This window comes from Triturus cristatus, chromosome 9 (genome assembly GCF_964204655.1).
Source record: "Triturus cristatus chromosome 9, aTriCri1.1, whole genome shotgun sequence".
Taxonomy (NCBI): Eukaryota; Metazoa; Chordata; class Amphibia; order Caudata; family Salamandridae; genus Triturus; species Triturus cristatus.
In genome coordinates, this window is record NC_140592.1 from 167,807,160 (window position 1) to 167,824,046 (window position 16,887).

Here is a 16,887-nt window from a genome sequence, read left to right on the forward strand (position 1 = left end):
TAGTCCAAAGGAGGAGCAGGACAGTTTTTTTGCTTGAACTTCCATATTAAGTTCATTGACCATCCAGATTCCAAGTTTCTTGATGGAAGGGTTAGAAGCTGGCGAGTTCCCCATACAGTTAGGCCAGCTGGACTGATTTGCTCCCCAGAATCATCAGCTCTGTCTTGTCCCCATTTAACTTCAGGCAGCTGCTTGTCATCCACTCCGCCACCTTTTACAGATATGGTGCCAATTGTTTACAGTCCAAATTTGCTCCGTTATCAAAGGAGACCACCAACTGCATCTCATCTACATATGAAACCACGGATAGGCAAAACTCCTGGCCGATATCCGCCAACGGTCGCATATAGATATTGAATAACGTGGGGCTGTGCGAGGAACCCTGTGGCACCCCAAATATCAAAGGCATATTGTCAGAGAGATAGCTGGATTCCATAACTTGTAAGGTTTTATCATTTAGAAAGGACACCAGCCAATCCAAGGCTTTATCAAATGCCGTGCTCAGATCTAAGAGCAATATTGCAGCCGAGCCACCTAGATCAAGAGTGCTTTTAATATCTTCTGTGACTGCTAGAAGGGCAAATTCAGTGCTATGCTGTTCACAAAAGCCCAACTAAGTGGGGTGAAGACGATGGTTGATTTAAGTGTTTCTCTAGAAGCTTCCCTGCAAACAGTAACAGTGAGATAGGCTGGTAATTGGTAGGTAATGATGGATCTAAATGTGATTTTTTAGCAGCGGTCTAATGATTGCATGTTTCCATATTTTTGGGACTGTTCCTGACACTAATGAGCGATTAAGAATTTCAACTTTGGAAGGGAGAATAGCCTCTATACCTGTATATGAAGTGTGGGGGGTGCCGGGTCTAGGGGAGATCCCGATTTGACCTTACTCATAAGAGTTTGTACTGTATCTTTGTTCAAAGATGGAAATTGGGTTAAGACAGGAGGAGTAGGAGCTAACAAAGGGTCTGTTGTATGGTGTGGAAATGTCCCGTTACCTCCTTGAAATGAGTCATAAATGTCTGTGAGCTTTTTATGGAAAAAGACAGCTAACTCGTTACATCTTATCTTCGAGGGGTGTGAAAGGAAGTTACCCTGGTTTAAGGTTGTCAAGGATTTAACAACTTTGAAAAGTTCCTATGGGGAATTTACCGCCTGATTTATCTTTTCCACAAAAATGTTTGCCTGGACCTTTTTCATATCATTATGGTAAAGCCTAATGGTTGACTTAAAACTAGCTTTTAGAAGTGGATCGTAATCCTTCCGGCATTTTCTCTCCAACTTCTTACAATCCTTTCCTTAGGAAAAACAAGGTGAGCATTACACCAAAGTGCCCTTTTTATGTTCATTTTTGACTTGGATGCAGTTTTAGGGATACCCTTATCTAGTGACTGAGTAATCCAGCTTTCCCAATGAGTATAAGCCTCATCCAGATTTCCTTTTAGATTTGGGGTACAGGTTTCCAAAGTTTTCAACCATACTTCCAGGTTGAGTTTAGACCAGTTCTTCATTTGATTGGAAGTAATATTTTAGTTTATTTGTTAGTCAATGTGAAAGGGATAAAATAGTGATCCGACCATGGCACAGGTACTGGAGCGGATACTTGAACCTTTGGATCATTAGAGATTTAAGGATCAAGTATATGTCCTTTCACGTGGGTAGAGGTGGTTACATGTTGAGCTAATTGCATCGCCTCTAGTTCCTGCGACAGTCTTTTGATGTAAGGAAGGTTAAGTTCATCCAGATAAATGTTTGCAAAGAAAGAACCTCCTGCTGCAGTAGCAACAAGTGCTCCTCTGAACACCAAACCTGATGAGGGGGGAAAAGAAGGGGCAACTCCCGGAAGGTTAGGGCATACCCATTCTCCACGAGATCCTACACCTAGAGATTTGAACCAACAGACCTCCAATTTCGTTGAAAATGGAACACCCATCCTCCCACAGGAGTAACATGCTCTAGGATGGAGAAGCTAGAGCAGCTTCCCTGCTGTACTAGTTGTAGGGGCAGAAGAGGAGGAGGATGAGACTTGCTAGCGAGCTGTGCCTCGCAGATGACCTCTACCCTTTCCCCCGTATGACCTATACAGATGGTGTGATTGTTGATGTTGTTGCGGCTGCTGCTGCTGCTGCTTGGCTCGAAAGGACGAAGTTCTGCTAAAACTGGGAAACCTGCGGTATTCAAAACACTTGGTCTAGGACTGGAGAACCTACGATATCGCTGTGGCTCTGCTATCTTTAAAGCGCAGTAGTGCAGAGTCCGCTTTGGTGCAAAAAAGAAGGGAACCATCAAAAGGCAAGTCCAAAAGGGTAGCCTGGACATCCGGTGAAAACCCAGATCCCTTTAGCCAAGCATGCCTCCTGGTCGCAACAGAGTAACCCATTACCCTGGCAACAGAGTCTGCAGTCTCAAGCCCCAATTGAATGACCGGACAGGCCGCAGCTCGAATATCAACCAATACTTCCGAAAAGTAGACCTGAATGTCATCCAGAAGCTTCAGGAGCATCTCCCTTGCTGAGTTCATCAGAACATGGATATAGCTACCCGACAGGCATGTCGCATTACTTGATTTTAGAGCCATACTAGCCGAAGAAAATACCTTCTTTGCCGATTGATCCATCCATTTGGATTCTCTATCTGCAAGCATAGATGGAAATGAGCCTGCAGATTGCTTGGAGGAGCATGATGCCTGGACTACTAGACTCTCTGGTGACGGGTGGATAGAAAGGAAAGCAGGATCTCCTGGAGCCTCCTCGCCACAGACCTGGACACAGTAGGAGCAGTCATTGGTTCCTGCCACACCTCTAAGGTAGGTTCCATTAAAATATTAGATTTAAGTTCTGCAGTAAGCAATGGTATATCAAGCAGGTCCGCTGCCTTCCTTATAACAGAATGATATGAAGACAGCTACTGTGTTGGGAAACCTTTTGGTGGCGAGAGCTCCCATTCAGGAGATGTGTCCAGGCCACTAGCCTCCTGCAGTCCCTCAAACTCTTGTACAGGGTCAACAATCTCACCCTCTTCAGCCTCCTCCTGCTGCTCTTGATACTCCTCCTCTTCAATCAGCCTTTGTGCTTCCCTTCTGGATCTTATTCTTTGGACCAGCATCAGCAGCTGCAAACATGGCGCCGGTGACTTCGGGACCGGCGTAGATGGAAGTGCCACCGGGATAGTAGAAGACGCCATACCAGAGCCAGATGGTGTTGGAGATGATCCGTCCAACAGCACTCTTCCCTCCAGGGACTGCACCGGCATTGAGAACCTCGACATCGGAGAAGGTCAACTCCCAGGAGCCACTGACATGAAAGACAAGAGAGGTGCCTGAGAGAAGTGAGGTGGCAAGCCTCCCAAGGAGCAAGTCAGTGGAACCATGGGGCCAACCGGCACACCAGCAGGGTTAGCCGCTCTGGCAAACATGCCAAATATCGCATTAAGGAAATGCGACAGATCTGTACCTGGAGCCAGATTCAGGATATACTGGATCAGGAACCACTGGTTCTGATACTGCTCGAGGAGGCAGTCTGGTCAGCTCAGACAGCAGCGCCCGATACCCTGGAGCTGGGGGGTGGAGTGGCCAGTGGTGGAGGCGTTGTTTCTCTGGGTGCCGGTAAAGCTCTGGGAGCCGGAGACTGGGCCAAAACCACCTGAGAAGGGGAAGGAGAAACTTCATCCTTGCAGTGACGTAGGGGAACCGGAGGCCCCGACTTCGGTGTCCCATTCTTTGATGACTGACGTCGAGATCCATGGCGCCGCTTCTTTTGATGTTTCCTCGACAACATCGAGGTATGCAGAGTCGGTGACTTTGACCTGGATCTCGAACTCCTTCGACCACTTTTCTGTTTTTTGCCTTGGCCATAAACAGCTTGGCCTCCCTTTCCTTTAAGGCTTTTGGGTTCATGCGCCTGCATGACAAACACCACTCGACGTCGTGGTCCGACAAGAGGCACCATAAACAATCCTCATGGGGGTAGGTAATAGACATCTGACCCCCAAAATCCCTGCATGGCTTAAAACATGACTTCCTTTGAGAGCCATGATCACTGCTACAATTACACAAAGTACTTGCATCAAAGAAACTCCCAGAAATGGAGAGGCTTGGAAAAACCCTTGCGTGTCGATGGCGCGAAAAAAAGGAAACTGACGTCAGCACGCCGACGAGGTCTTCTTATGGCTCCGATGACGTCACGTGGAGTCGCGTGCGGAGCCGTTCCATTGTGATGTCCTCGTCGACATGGGAGAGCTATGGGGGAAAAGTTTTAGTGGAATGCTGCACTTGGGGGGGTAATTCAAAAGGTGAGGAATCCACAGGCAGATGTATCCATCAGAAATATTTATATTTATGTAAAATTATTTGTACGTTTTTGGTTCGTTATTATATTTTTGATTAATAATCTTATATATTCATATTTTTTATTTTAATGTTACTTTGCTATCAATTTTAAGTTATTACATTTATCTATACATTTTTATATATATATAGACATACATTTATACATGTAATATATTTTTTTAAGTTAATTTATTATAGCTATTATACTGCTAAACACTTTCAAACATATACACATACTAGTATAATATCAATATTTTTGCCTAATATATTCCTATAGCCAATATATTTGTACTTTACACAGTAAATATGTAAAATGTATACTTTTGTCATCAATATTGTTTTAGGCAATATTTTGTATTGCTATATTTTTGACCTCAATATAATGTAGCAAAATTATCTTAACTGCTGATGAGGTGTTCTATGATCCAAGTGCCTCCCAGGACAACCTTTGGCTTTTGCAACAGTCTGGCATGGCACTCTGATCAGAGATGAGGACAACAGGGCACCCCAGCAACCACTGTGCAGGAAGCTGGATTCTTACGTCCTGGTAGAGAGAAGCTACAGATTTGATGTCAACAGTGTTGAAGCTCCTAAAAATTCAAATACATCTGACTTTCTTTTAGAGAAACTGGTTTCCATGAGTGACAAAAGACTCACCCTTGCCAGCTTGACATAACAACACGCCCTTCCCCAGATAAAAATGTATGTGGTGTATGTGTAGCAACATATTAACAAACTTACAGTTAAGTAAAAGAAGGATAGATGTTTCAAACTAATGAGTAACATGAAACAAAAATTATGATAATGGGAAGTAGGGATCATGAGTTATTGTAAAAACAGAGAGTATAACATATTAAGAAGTTAGAAACACAATCCACTGTCAACTTGCTACTAAGTACAGTCTGGCAAGAGCAAGTGGTTTTTCGAATGTTTTACCTTCAACCTCAGAATATTTTTGGGATAAGGCTTAGAGCTACTGGCAGGCTGGGCTTCACAGGGCTTTTGCGATGCTGCAGTAGCTTTAAAGATAAGAATTTCAGAGCTGGTCAATCTACTAAAAGTTAGCTACAAACAGGCGGTGACGTCTTTAATTTGCAAGCTTACCACCTTGTCCATAGCCCAAGAAATTACAAAATGTTCTGTAACTTCCTTCCTGGTACTACAACAGTCTCCAGAGTTTCAGTAAAGGTTTTTTGTACGTCGGATCTCAAGTTTGAGTTGTAGGAAGGCTCATCCAGCAATCAGTTCAAGTCCACCCAAAATGTCTAATTACAACGGTCTTGGAATTCTTCTCTATCAGTACAAATTCATTGGACTCCATTGGGTCTTTCTCACTACTCAGACATGGACAAGCTGAAAAAAATGTCCAACTTCAACTCGTTTACTGATTTCTATCCTGGCAGACACAGATTGTTCTATACCCAGGACGTTCTGCATTTTCCAAGTCAGATTAGAAGGTCCACAGGAAAGCAGGGGCCCTGGCTGGACATGGACCCTTTGTCCTGAGGTTAAACAAGAGTCTAGCACCACTAGGAGTGAAAAAAGATTCTATTTCTAGAGAATCAAATCTAAAGAATCAGGCAGGTAGAAATTCTTCAGAACAATATGTAGGAAAGTCTTCTTTTTATCACCTGCGCCAGGATATTCTCTCCAGGGAGTGGAATATGTAGGTAAAATCCCTCTGTGATTTATGACTCCCCTTAACACATCAAACTCAAGTTCCTGTATTTTCTCATTCTATTATTTTCAATAGTGTAACCCAGTTCCTGTTTCAGAGAAATGTTTCACAGCAAAAGCTATTGCAGAGTTCTTCTCAGTATTAAGAAGCAAGATGTCCAAAGCCAAAGTTCCTTCTCTGCATCTCTCCCTCTATCGAAACTCTCCAAGGCCACTCCAGTACCTCCTTTCAAGTGCCAATGAAACTTATCTCCTCTTAGGCATCTGCACTGCCTTTTTGACTGAGAGGAGTTCCACTATTCCAACACGTGTTTGCACAGGGATCGGAATAGTGAGTTGCGAGTTTTCCCCTGATAAATTCCATCAGACCAAACCAGCTGAAATTTACTGGGGAGGGGGAAGGCCTGGAGAATAGGCAAAGCATGCAGAATTTGGTGTGTTAAAAGCAGATTCTGCATGTTGTGTCTCGTTTTCCTTTTGAAAACTCTGAATAGAAGGTATTTACCAAACGTGATAAACACCTCACACTGGGGTTATGGTATTTACCATGTGTAGTAAGTACCCCACCCTAGTACGAGAAATTCGTAATGAGGGCTATGTTTAAGATTTTAGTCACGTAAAATGACAACCTATAAAATATTTGCAAAGGAATTAGGCAATATCTCCTTTACTCTTGCATCCTATAATTGGAATTGGTGTAGTTGCACTAGATGATTATACCTAGAGTTACCATACCAAAGTGCCGAACAGGGCCATTTAAAAACAATAACATTTCCCATAGGGCAGAGCACATGTAGCAAGGGTCTAATCAGGTGGCCCCAGCTACTTTAGTGGTCTATTCGATTTGATTAACTTTACTTCGGCCACCAGGGCCATAAAAGTAGAAATGCAAACATACAAATTCGTTTTACACAAGTGAAACTCATGCATAATAATAAATAATAATAATAAATAGCTAAAAATGGAAGAAGAACGTGCAAATATATCCTCATTTAAAACTGCCTAAAACCACGGAGTCATCATGCAACAAATACTACCAGGTTTACCTAGACAATAGTAATTTCCTACGTAGCAGCCATATGGCCCCAAGTATTTTGCAAGAGAAATAGCAGATAGAGGGGTACAGTCTGACCTCAGTATGCGAAGGGCAACAAGATGGCTGTGCTGAGATAGTTGTTTACAGATAGGGATTAACCAAAACTTGCTTGGTCTAGCATAAGGTGGGAAAGCAAATAAAACGTGTACAAGACTCTCTACCTGTGTATTGCATAAAGGGCATGTGTCGATGGCCTCTTCTGTCCAACTCTTCGTGAAAGCTCTCAAGGGGAGTGTGCCTGCTCTGTATTGAAAGTACAGTTTCCTGTCGGAGGGAGCAGTAACCTTGTCCCGGTAGAGCTCATAACTAGATGTGGACTTCAAGTCAAGACATTTTGACAATAATGCAGGGAGATCTGCTCTTGCAGCTGCTTTGCCATCTACAGCTGTCCAATATAACTTCTTGGGAACATTTTCAGAAGGGAAGGTTATGGTGGCAGCATTGATCCACAATTCAGGGGTCCCATTGAACTCTAACGTCTCTGATGAACTTGAGCCAAGGAATTCTCACTGAGTGGGCTGCTGTGCTAACATCCTGCAGAGCTGGTGCAAAGTGCTTGAGTTCTGGAGTGGCCCACAGCTGCCTCCAATATAACAATGGACGTAGTTTGGCTTTATCTTGAGGATTTCTTAGGCCCAAGTCCGTACGTAATGGGATCACAGGTGTGCTAACAGGTAGTGACACCAATTTCCGAATAAATTAATTATGAGTTACTGTTAGAGTATTTGTGTTAGTATGAGCCCTAGACGTCAATATCATGTGCCCAGAGTATAAATATAATAAACCAAATGAGGAAACATGGCATAAAGATGATATTTCCGACCATAGGCACAGATGTAGGTGCTGCCCAGAGACCACATTGCTTTCGTACAGTAAGATTGTATGTTTCCGTCTTATGGTGCCCCTTTGTATGACTGCACTGTGGGGTGTCTGCCTTGGGTAGGAAGAGGAGCTTAGGCTAAGTCAACCGTGTGATTGCCAGTGTGTAAGGGCACGCAGTTGTGCCCAAAGGAGTATGTGGTGTGATCAACCAGACACAGTCATGAAATAAAGGGGACTGAATATTTGGGTGAAAGAATTTTGAAAAGAAGGTTTCAAGTTTATAGAAAAATATTTTTTCTTGTTACAATCAGTTAATATTTGATTGATACTTTTACAGAATAGCAAAGAATGTACAAGTGAGGCATTTTACCAAGCTATGGATGTGTTCTGTAAGGTCTTTCTGGAGACATCTACTGGGGTCATGGTGTCCAGGTGGTGGCAGATGAAACTAGACCGTAGAAAGTCTTTAAGGAGTGCAGAATAGATGTATTGGGTATGTATATGCATAGTAATATTGTAGTGCCCATGTCTGAAAGAATTAATCAGAATAAAAATATTGCACTCATGCAAAAATATTTGTTACACATATCAATCAATAAATAAAGAAAGGGTCTAATTTCATGCATGATTTACCTAGGAAGGATTAAGGAGAAAGTGCTGTTCAGAGTGCAAACATTAGTGCACAATAACCGAAACCTTCCCGCTGAACCGCACCAATTTGCAAAGCTGAGTATTCTCGTGGCACCAGTACTTTCAAAACTGGGAGTCAATGCACTATCGACTCATTAGTTCATTACCAGGAACGGGTGCTGGTCTAAAATACCTAAACATTAAGCTAACAGAAAATTCTATAAAATTTAATTTACTTTGCTGCAAATAATCTTCACATAGGTAACCTGCATTAATTGACTATAAAAATGCATAGTAACGTTGGCATTTGATAGGGTAAGCAAGTACTGCAGTGCCAGATTTCTCGCTACCTCACCATTCCATAACAATATGAGGTTCAGGTAGAAGTCACAAAACAGCAAAATATTCTCAATCTCCTCAATCTCTTCTACCTTACAGAAATCAAAAAGTTAACTTATAGGAAAAGCTTCAACAGAAAACAGGCAGAACCTTACTTGGTTTAGCTTGTTCCTGATATTTGGTGTCTTATTTTCATATTACATACTCTTGACTGATTGTGATGCCCTACTCACAAATGCACGACGCAAGGCTCCCAGAGAGCCGAAGCAGAGCATAAAGCATGGAGTGGTGCTTCAGGGCACAGAAAGTGGCTTTTGGGGCCAAGCAGCTTGGACTAGTACGGTGGACGAGATTGAGGCTAGTGACGAGATCCAGGACCCACAGACATCCAGCAGAGGTACCATCGGGGATAGCCTAGCCTTGGTGGCAAAAAATAGGGGCCTATCGCTACCAGACATCTGTGCGGTGGGTACCCTCTCGCTCTTGTCCACTGTGTAGCCAGTGCACTGGTGCGCTCTCCCTCTAGCCTGCTAACAGCAGCTACCTTAATGTTATCCTGCAACCCCCAGGCCCTGGCCTCCCATAATCCAGGTAGCCAGAGTGTGGGGAGACAAGCGTAGCCCTAGGGGCTGAAATGTACTGCCGGAGGGTGCAGAAGTGGCCAGAGTTAGTTAGGGGCAGCTTGCTCTCTGCCGACTATTAACCACCCTCCTGCCAAAATCTACACTTTCCACCTGATTCCCTCCAACCATCCATTCATCTATCCTTAGAGCTGCTGCATCATTCAGTCCTAGGCAGCCCAAATTGACTTCAGCAGGGGCCAACTAGGGTCTAATCACACCTCAACTACAGCCAACAGCCCAATATAACCTACTAATTGTTAAGCAATTCCTCCTGGTCAAGTACTGCACAGGTGAAAGGAGAGTCCAGATCAAGCTGCTGTGTACGTGTGACAGTTCTCCTTAGAGTTGCTGATGCGTATGGTACATATGGTCTAAATTCTGCACCAACTGCTGACAAGCCTGCAAGCAGTATGTGAGTGTGTAAGTGACAGCATGGCGTACTCCCATAGCCGCTGAGAGAGGCCAAGTGAGGCCGCTGAGAGAGGCTAAGCCCAAATCCAAGCCCGAGCCTGAGCCCAAGCCATTGCCTCTGGTCTTGAGCCCCCAACCCTAAAGAGTGGATGCCACAGTGCTCACTTAAGTTGGCGGTCGGTCGGCCCTTCGACCACCATCGTATCGGGCAGGTGACTGACCAACAATGAGTCGGCGGTCCCACCTGCCACATTAGGATAAGACCGCCGTGCAGGCGGTCGTAAAGTGCTTTTTTCTACTGCGGCTTGTGCTGCAGCCCAGGAAAAGAAACCTTGATACTCTTCCTTTACAAATGGATTTTTTAATTTTAACCTCTTTCAGCATTCAATCCCGTTGACAGGTATGGTACTTAACACTCCTAAATCCCATGAGAAAGACACTACGACAGTCACATGCACGGTTAATGCTTGGCAGCGTATTGCTGCAATATTACAAGTACCAGGAATATATTGTCCTCTACTCCCATTGGTGTATCACCCTCGCATACAAGTTATTCAAGAAAATGCTTTAAAAAAAAAGTCATGGAAAAGACAAGCATAACATGCTGGGGAGATTTATACCAGGACGGGAAATTTCATACACAAGATACATTTATTAATAACACAACACCCACACCAATGGGCATTTTTCTGTATGTACACTTGAGGCAAGGTATTAAAGAAAACACACCAGCATACCCGGCAGAGTCACCGACACTGTCTCCACTACAGATGGTGCTGTAACCCGAAACGTCAGCGCATGCGGTTCCTATGCTGTATCATAAGGTGCATAGTGAGCAGGCTATTGATCAGTGCCCAGCAAGGGAACAGTGGGACAAGGATTTGGGATATGCATTGACAGATCGACAATGGACCTATTGCTGTACACAAACTGAACAGGTCTCTGCTAGCAGCCGGCTGCGTATCATTCATTTTAAATTCTTCGCCATATATACTATACAACTGTAAAAATGTATAAGTATAAGTTGAGGGACAGTGATAGATGTGACGGGTGTGGGGTGGAAGGCGCACATTTCTTACCCCTGGCAGGAATTGTAATAGTGAATATTGCCGACAAGTTTTTGAAGCAATGGAACAAATGACATCACAGAAGATAGCGCCATCTCCAGCACTGGCGCTTCCCTGAACAAGCAGACATAAAGTATCGAAAATACACTTCAATTGGATTTTTAATGGCTAAGCGTAGACTGGCCTGTAGATAGGGAAGGGGGAGGGCCCCTAAATTAAAGGAAAGGATAAAAGATTTAGTATATTGTCAAGAACAATTGCTAACATATGAGGAATTACTCCCAATCACATCGCACCCCAGAGACATATGGGAACCTCTTAAGACATATTTAACGGCATACCCAGCTGAAGAAACTAACGAAGGTGGCAAGTGATAACGATTGGGTGGGGGTCACAGATGGCTTACAGTAGGCAGAGGTCGTATATCACACGAAGCGCAAAAAAACAGTTAATAATATAGCAGTGGGTCTACGGGAGATTGACCCTTAACCGAAATGCGCAAAGGAGGAAGGCGGGAAAAGGGTGGTGCACCTAAGTCAACCTCAAATACCAGATAAAGAACGATTTTATAGGTGAGGAATGTCAAATTGCCAGGAGAAATGTATTATAGTATTACCTGGGAAGATGGAAGGACATAAGAAAGAAATATACATTTTCGAATGATTTTTGTATTTGGTGCATGCACGGAAATGTCATTTTGGTATGAATGCCTTGATATTATGCAATTTCAACGTATGTAACATTCATCTAAATTGATAAATAAAAGTTAAAAAAAATAAAATAAATAAACCTATTTTAGCATTGAACACCAATGCAATCTTTCCAAATAGGCTATGTCCACAATAATGCAACATCATGATCTGGTTGAAGCGAGGTTTAAAAAGGACCCAACTGGGATGTGAAATGTTCTGGGAGAGTAGTTCCCCAGCCTGAAAGAATAAGATAGGGATTAAACATGGAAAAATCATGTGATCATCAGGTGTATTCAGAGACAGAACTAGGGCTCAGTGGTGTTTGTGGTACCAAATCTCAACTAGACTAGTAAAACATAAAAAGAAAAGTACAGTATCCTTTGAGATGTGCTGTGGTATTCGCACAGCGATTTAGCAGATTAGGATAAGGATTAGAATGTGAGCTAGGCACAGGCAGTTATTGCTCTTTCAGTAGGGGGAGCAGTGCAGCAGGTCAGTGCTAAAACAGCACACAGGAATGACTATAAGGGATACCAGAGTGTGGCGGGTGTCAGAGGAGTGGAGAAGGTTGCACATGTTTTTAGAAGATAGGTAAGACTTCAAAATGGTGAAGCTTTGAGAGGGTAGATGGTTAAACTTGTGGGAAGGGAGGAGACTTGAGAATAATGATGAGCATATGATGAGTACATGTTTGATGGACCAACCTTGGAAATGACCCCTGAAGGAAAACAGGTACATTTCTGAGATAGAATTTGAGAGCAATACTATGGGAGAAACTTCAAATCATGATTTACAAAATAATATTCCCCTTCTTATTCACATGGATTATGTATCACTGTTCAAAAGACATGTTGAGTTGTGTGAAATCACACACAATGTAAGTCGTTTTGTTTACAACTTTGATAACTCCTCTTACATGCAGTTTATTTTATATAGTATTAACCTGTAAAAACATAAGAGGAAGTGTGAAAATACATACGGTCATCACATATGAATATGTACCATATTTTGACATACCTGTAAAAATTTGAGCCTTGCAAGAAAATCGGTGACATAGCTTCCCAATGGTTTAAGACTTGGATAGGACCGTTTAGCCCAGTTCTCTGGAAACTTCCCAACAAGTAAACTTCCAGAAATGGCTTCCAGCTCAGAGTCCATAACAACCAGTCCTTTGATCGCCTTTTGAAGGTTCTGGAGTGTTCTGCGTATGGTTCTTAATAAACTGGAAATAACAAGAACAGCCATGCTAGTGCAAACCTGGAATGTAGTACCCGAGGAACATCAAGAGCACATCAAAAACAAATTCATTAGTATTTTCACAAACCACACACACAAAAAATTCGGAGACACTCCTTACATAATAGCCATTCACTCACCAAGTAGGGACAAAACAAAAATGGCGCTATGTAAAATCAAATAGAAACATTTCTGTGAACACTTAGAATAAGGTAAATCACCACCAGCTTAATTTGTTGCTCTTTTACCCAGCAAAAGTTATGGGTTCTGTGACCCACTTTGAGCTTTTGCTTCAGTATTCTGTTCCCATTACAATTGGAGAGTAGAAAGAAACCCTTGATTTTTGTGACCTGTGCCAAGAGTACGTGTTTCCTGTTTAGAGAAATCCATGAGCACTTTGCTTTAGTATTTGTTTACTATTGTTTACTTCATTGCAATTGCAATTAAGCTCGCAAAACTAGGATATCACCCTGAGGTGCAGGATAGTGATAGCTATGTGAGCATTCCTGGGACTCAGGGCCTACTAATGTATGTATTCGGGAATGTAATAGTAACTAAATCTGGAACCGCCATCTCCTTAAATAATGGCTTCTAATGTAGAATCGAAATTTAGGGATTACAGGGATCAATGTATGTTTTCAAAAAGGCGACAGGTAGAGAAAAAACACTGACAGTTTTACTGAGCAGCCTAATTTGCAAGACCAATACCTATCACTGGAATGCAGAACAAATGATACATGAAAATAGGTTGCTAATATCAATATTTATAGCATTAGGGGAATTGGTTGTAATCTCTTCTCTTTAGGAAAAAGTTTCCTAAGAGGTCTTACGACTTGCCTAAATAAATTCTCTACGTTTTAATTTATTTTTGCTCACTGATATATACCAGTGTGGGAGTCATAACAATAGTGTTCACTGGGCTCTGTACTTATGTTCCTTGACTTGCAGGTTTGATGAATACGCCATCTACATGGGAGAAAAATCTTAAAGTCTAGTTTTCTGTTGTATGCAGTCACTTTTGAGCTTTGCTTATCCTAAAGGTAGGCATTTTTGATTAGTCATTAGCTTTTCCAACTACAAACCTCAAGCACAGTCCTTGACATTATTTTATTGAACTGTGTAAATATGCCCTTTTCAGGTTGATAGCACACCTATTTGATATCTTCCCTCTAGGGCCCTCATTAAGTGAGACCACTCAATTTTAATGGGTTGGTAGCAGTGCTTAATGGCCCCACTGCAATTATGAAAATGCTGCAGATCTGTTTACTTTCAGTCCGCGATTTCTGCTGCTGAAAGCAGCTGAAATGTTCAAGGAAATCTTAGGGGTGAAATGAGGAGTTATCCGAGAAATGGGTTACGGAATTACAGATTTCCCCAGTAATTCCTCATTTCTTAGTGGACCCACAGGGTTCAACTCTTAATGGCCAACATTTTCATTGGCCTCAGAGTAACAGGTACCCCTTAACTCAAAGGGTGGACTAATTCCTATGCCAATCGTTATGAGAGTCTAAGTTGAAAAACATGAGTGTGACCCATCTTTTCTTTAGCACTCTGTTGCATTATCTGATTTCCAGAATAGACTAATTTTCCATTACCTAAGGATTGGAAATCCATTTGTTAGCAGTGATGAAGAAAATGGTAGGTGTGTTTTTGCTGGTTGTGATAATTGTTTTACAAAGTTACCTCAGGAAAAGCTGTGTTATATATAAAACAGAAAATAATTGGCAATGAACATTTTTCTTTGAACTTATTTGAGAAAACAATAACTTTGAGATAAGAGGCAAAATATAAAAGAGTACATCAAAATCAATCCCCCATAGTCCATGACAATCTTCAAAGAATCAAAGTAGGAGCTAGAGTCAGAGGCCCACATGACGTGTATGACTAGCAATTTCCTAATTGCAACTTTTTGCGACTCGCAATGACGAAGTCGCAAAATGTGATGTAGTAATGTGTCTCAAACCCATTTAGTGATTCCCAAAGGGGGTCACAATCGAACCCAATCGATTCATGAGGTAAGTTGTAATTAGCGATCCATTGGGAATCGCTGAAAACACAGGGATGGTGGCCTGCTGGGGCAGCACACCACCATGTCTGTGTTTACATTTAAATAAATCGACTTATTTTGTTTTTTTAAATGCAGTCCTTTTTCCTTAAAGGAAAATGGGATGCGTTTCAAAACGACATATGAAATGTTTCTGTTTAATTTTTTTCGTGTAGGCAGTGGTTCGTGGGACCTCTGCCTGCTCTTAAAAAACGTTTTCGCTATCATTCACAAAGGGGAATGGGACCCCTTCCCATTTGCAAATTCGTGAAAAGGGTATTGGTATATAGGAAGTAATGGCGCTCGGCAAATGTGCGTAGAGAGTGTACGGGTAAACGGGTAAGTATGGTGCTATACAGGAAGGGCAAACCCTTCTAACCCCTTAATGTGTGTAGGGAAAACCGTACAACAAAACAATGCAATATAATCCTGTGCACACATAAAAGTTAAAAGCCAGTAAAGACTACAGTAGAGACAGCAAAATATACAAAATTCTTCAATGGAAATAGATGTTCTTTTTTCCTTAGAGACGCGCAACCAGCCGACACGTGTTTCGTCAGGGAAAGATAATCCCACGACTCTTCAGGGCTGAGAAAAGTAGCATGGACGTGGTGGAGGCCCAAAGCCGGTGATAATTCCAACCCGGCTGGGTACACAAATTGGAAAGTAGAAGGAATAAAAAGGAGTATGGGTCTGTCGGAGGACTCTAAATTTTAAGGTAATCGAAACACCGGTGATAATTACAACCCGGCGATCAGCACGTCTCATAAATCACAAAAACGGGTATGTATCAGTTAGCTTGATTGTCCACAAAAAACGAAAATGGTGCCGCTAGTAAAGGATGGGTAAGAGTCCAACAAGTAATATATTTAAAAGATATGAGGTCAATGCAACAAAAGTGTGGTAGTAATCACAGCGATGTTAACGAAGGGGCAAAACATGAGTATGTGTTCGGTGTGTCTTTTTGAAAGAACGAATAATCGCGCGTCCTGGCAGCACCCGTGCTGGCAAACCCATACCCATAAAGACCCATACTCCTTTTTATTCCTTCTACTTTCCAATTTGTGTACCCAGCCGGGTTGGAATTATCCCCTTCCCATTTGTAACTGGATTCCTACCTATTTGAAGTAGGTGGTAAAATGTGATTAGGAATCATCCAAATAGGAAGCACCCACTAATTAACCTACCTCATCCTAGCCCTAATTATCAGTTACGCAATTTACATCTACATTTTGCAGCCCCATTGTAATCTGGCCTAAAGAATTGTGAGCCTCTGGCAGAGTCACAGCTTCAGGCCTTGTGTGAAGTTGAAATTCCCTGAGCATCAGTGCAACTCTTCCATCACTGCTATTTTTGCTTTGAGCTTCACTTCCATTTTTGTGAGGCCTATAATGTAGTGGAACCTTTCATGCTACAGATCTAGTGCTCTTCAGGGTCAACTTTTGATGTTTGGTAAGATTGGGGAGGGCCTCTATTAGTCTGTCCGCCCTGTACTCTCGAGGTGATAGTCCCCTTAATGAACAAGTTACTTACCTTTGGTAACTCATTATCTGGCAGATACATAGTCTAGCCGCAGATTCCTTAACTTTTGAATTCTACACAGGAGTCAGACTAGAGCTGGAAATTTTTCAGTAGTACAATTGCATGCCGGGGGATGGCATTGTATGACCCCATGATGAAGTTGACTCTGGCTGTGACGTCAGTGGAGTCCCCTCCGGCACGCGGAGATCAGTTTCTTCTGTGAAACCTTTCACGCCACATGAAGGCCGATGTGAAGTCTCTGAGGACCGCGACAGCTGCGCTCCCAGTAGTTTCATGCGGTGTTCTTTGAGTGGCTTTGGCTTCAGTTTCTGGCAGGAGCTGCAATCTTCAGAGTCATGGTGTTCCCCTAAACACCACATACAAATGGAATGCAGGTCTAAA

General features: G+C 42.5%; 1 protein-coding gene across 1 annotated transcript in view; it reads right to left on the reverse strand.

The window, feature by feature from the left end:
- The window catches only part of DNAH12 (dynein axonemal heavy chain 12), a 1,449,067-nt gene that overhangs the window by 50,988 nt on the left and 1,381,192 nt on the right, over nt 1-16,887 (reverse strand). The window contains exon 71 of the mRNA XM_085624669.1: nt 12,702-12,906. Coding sequence (XP_085480795.1) covers nt 12,702-12,906 — 205 coding nt within the window. The remainder of the gene's footprint in view (nt 1-12,701; nt 12,907-16,887) is intronic.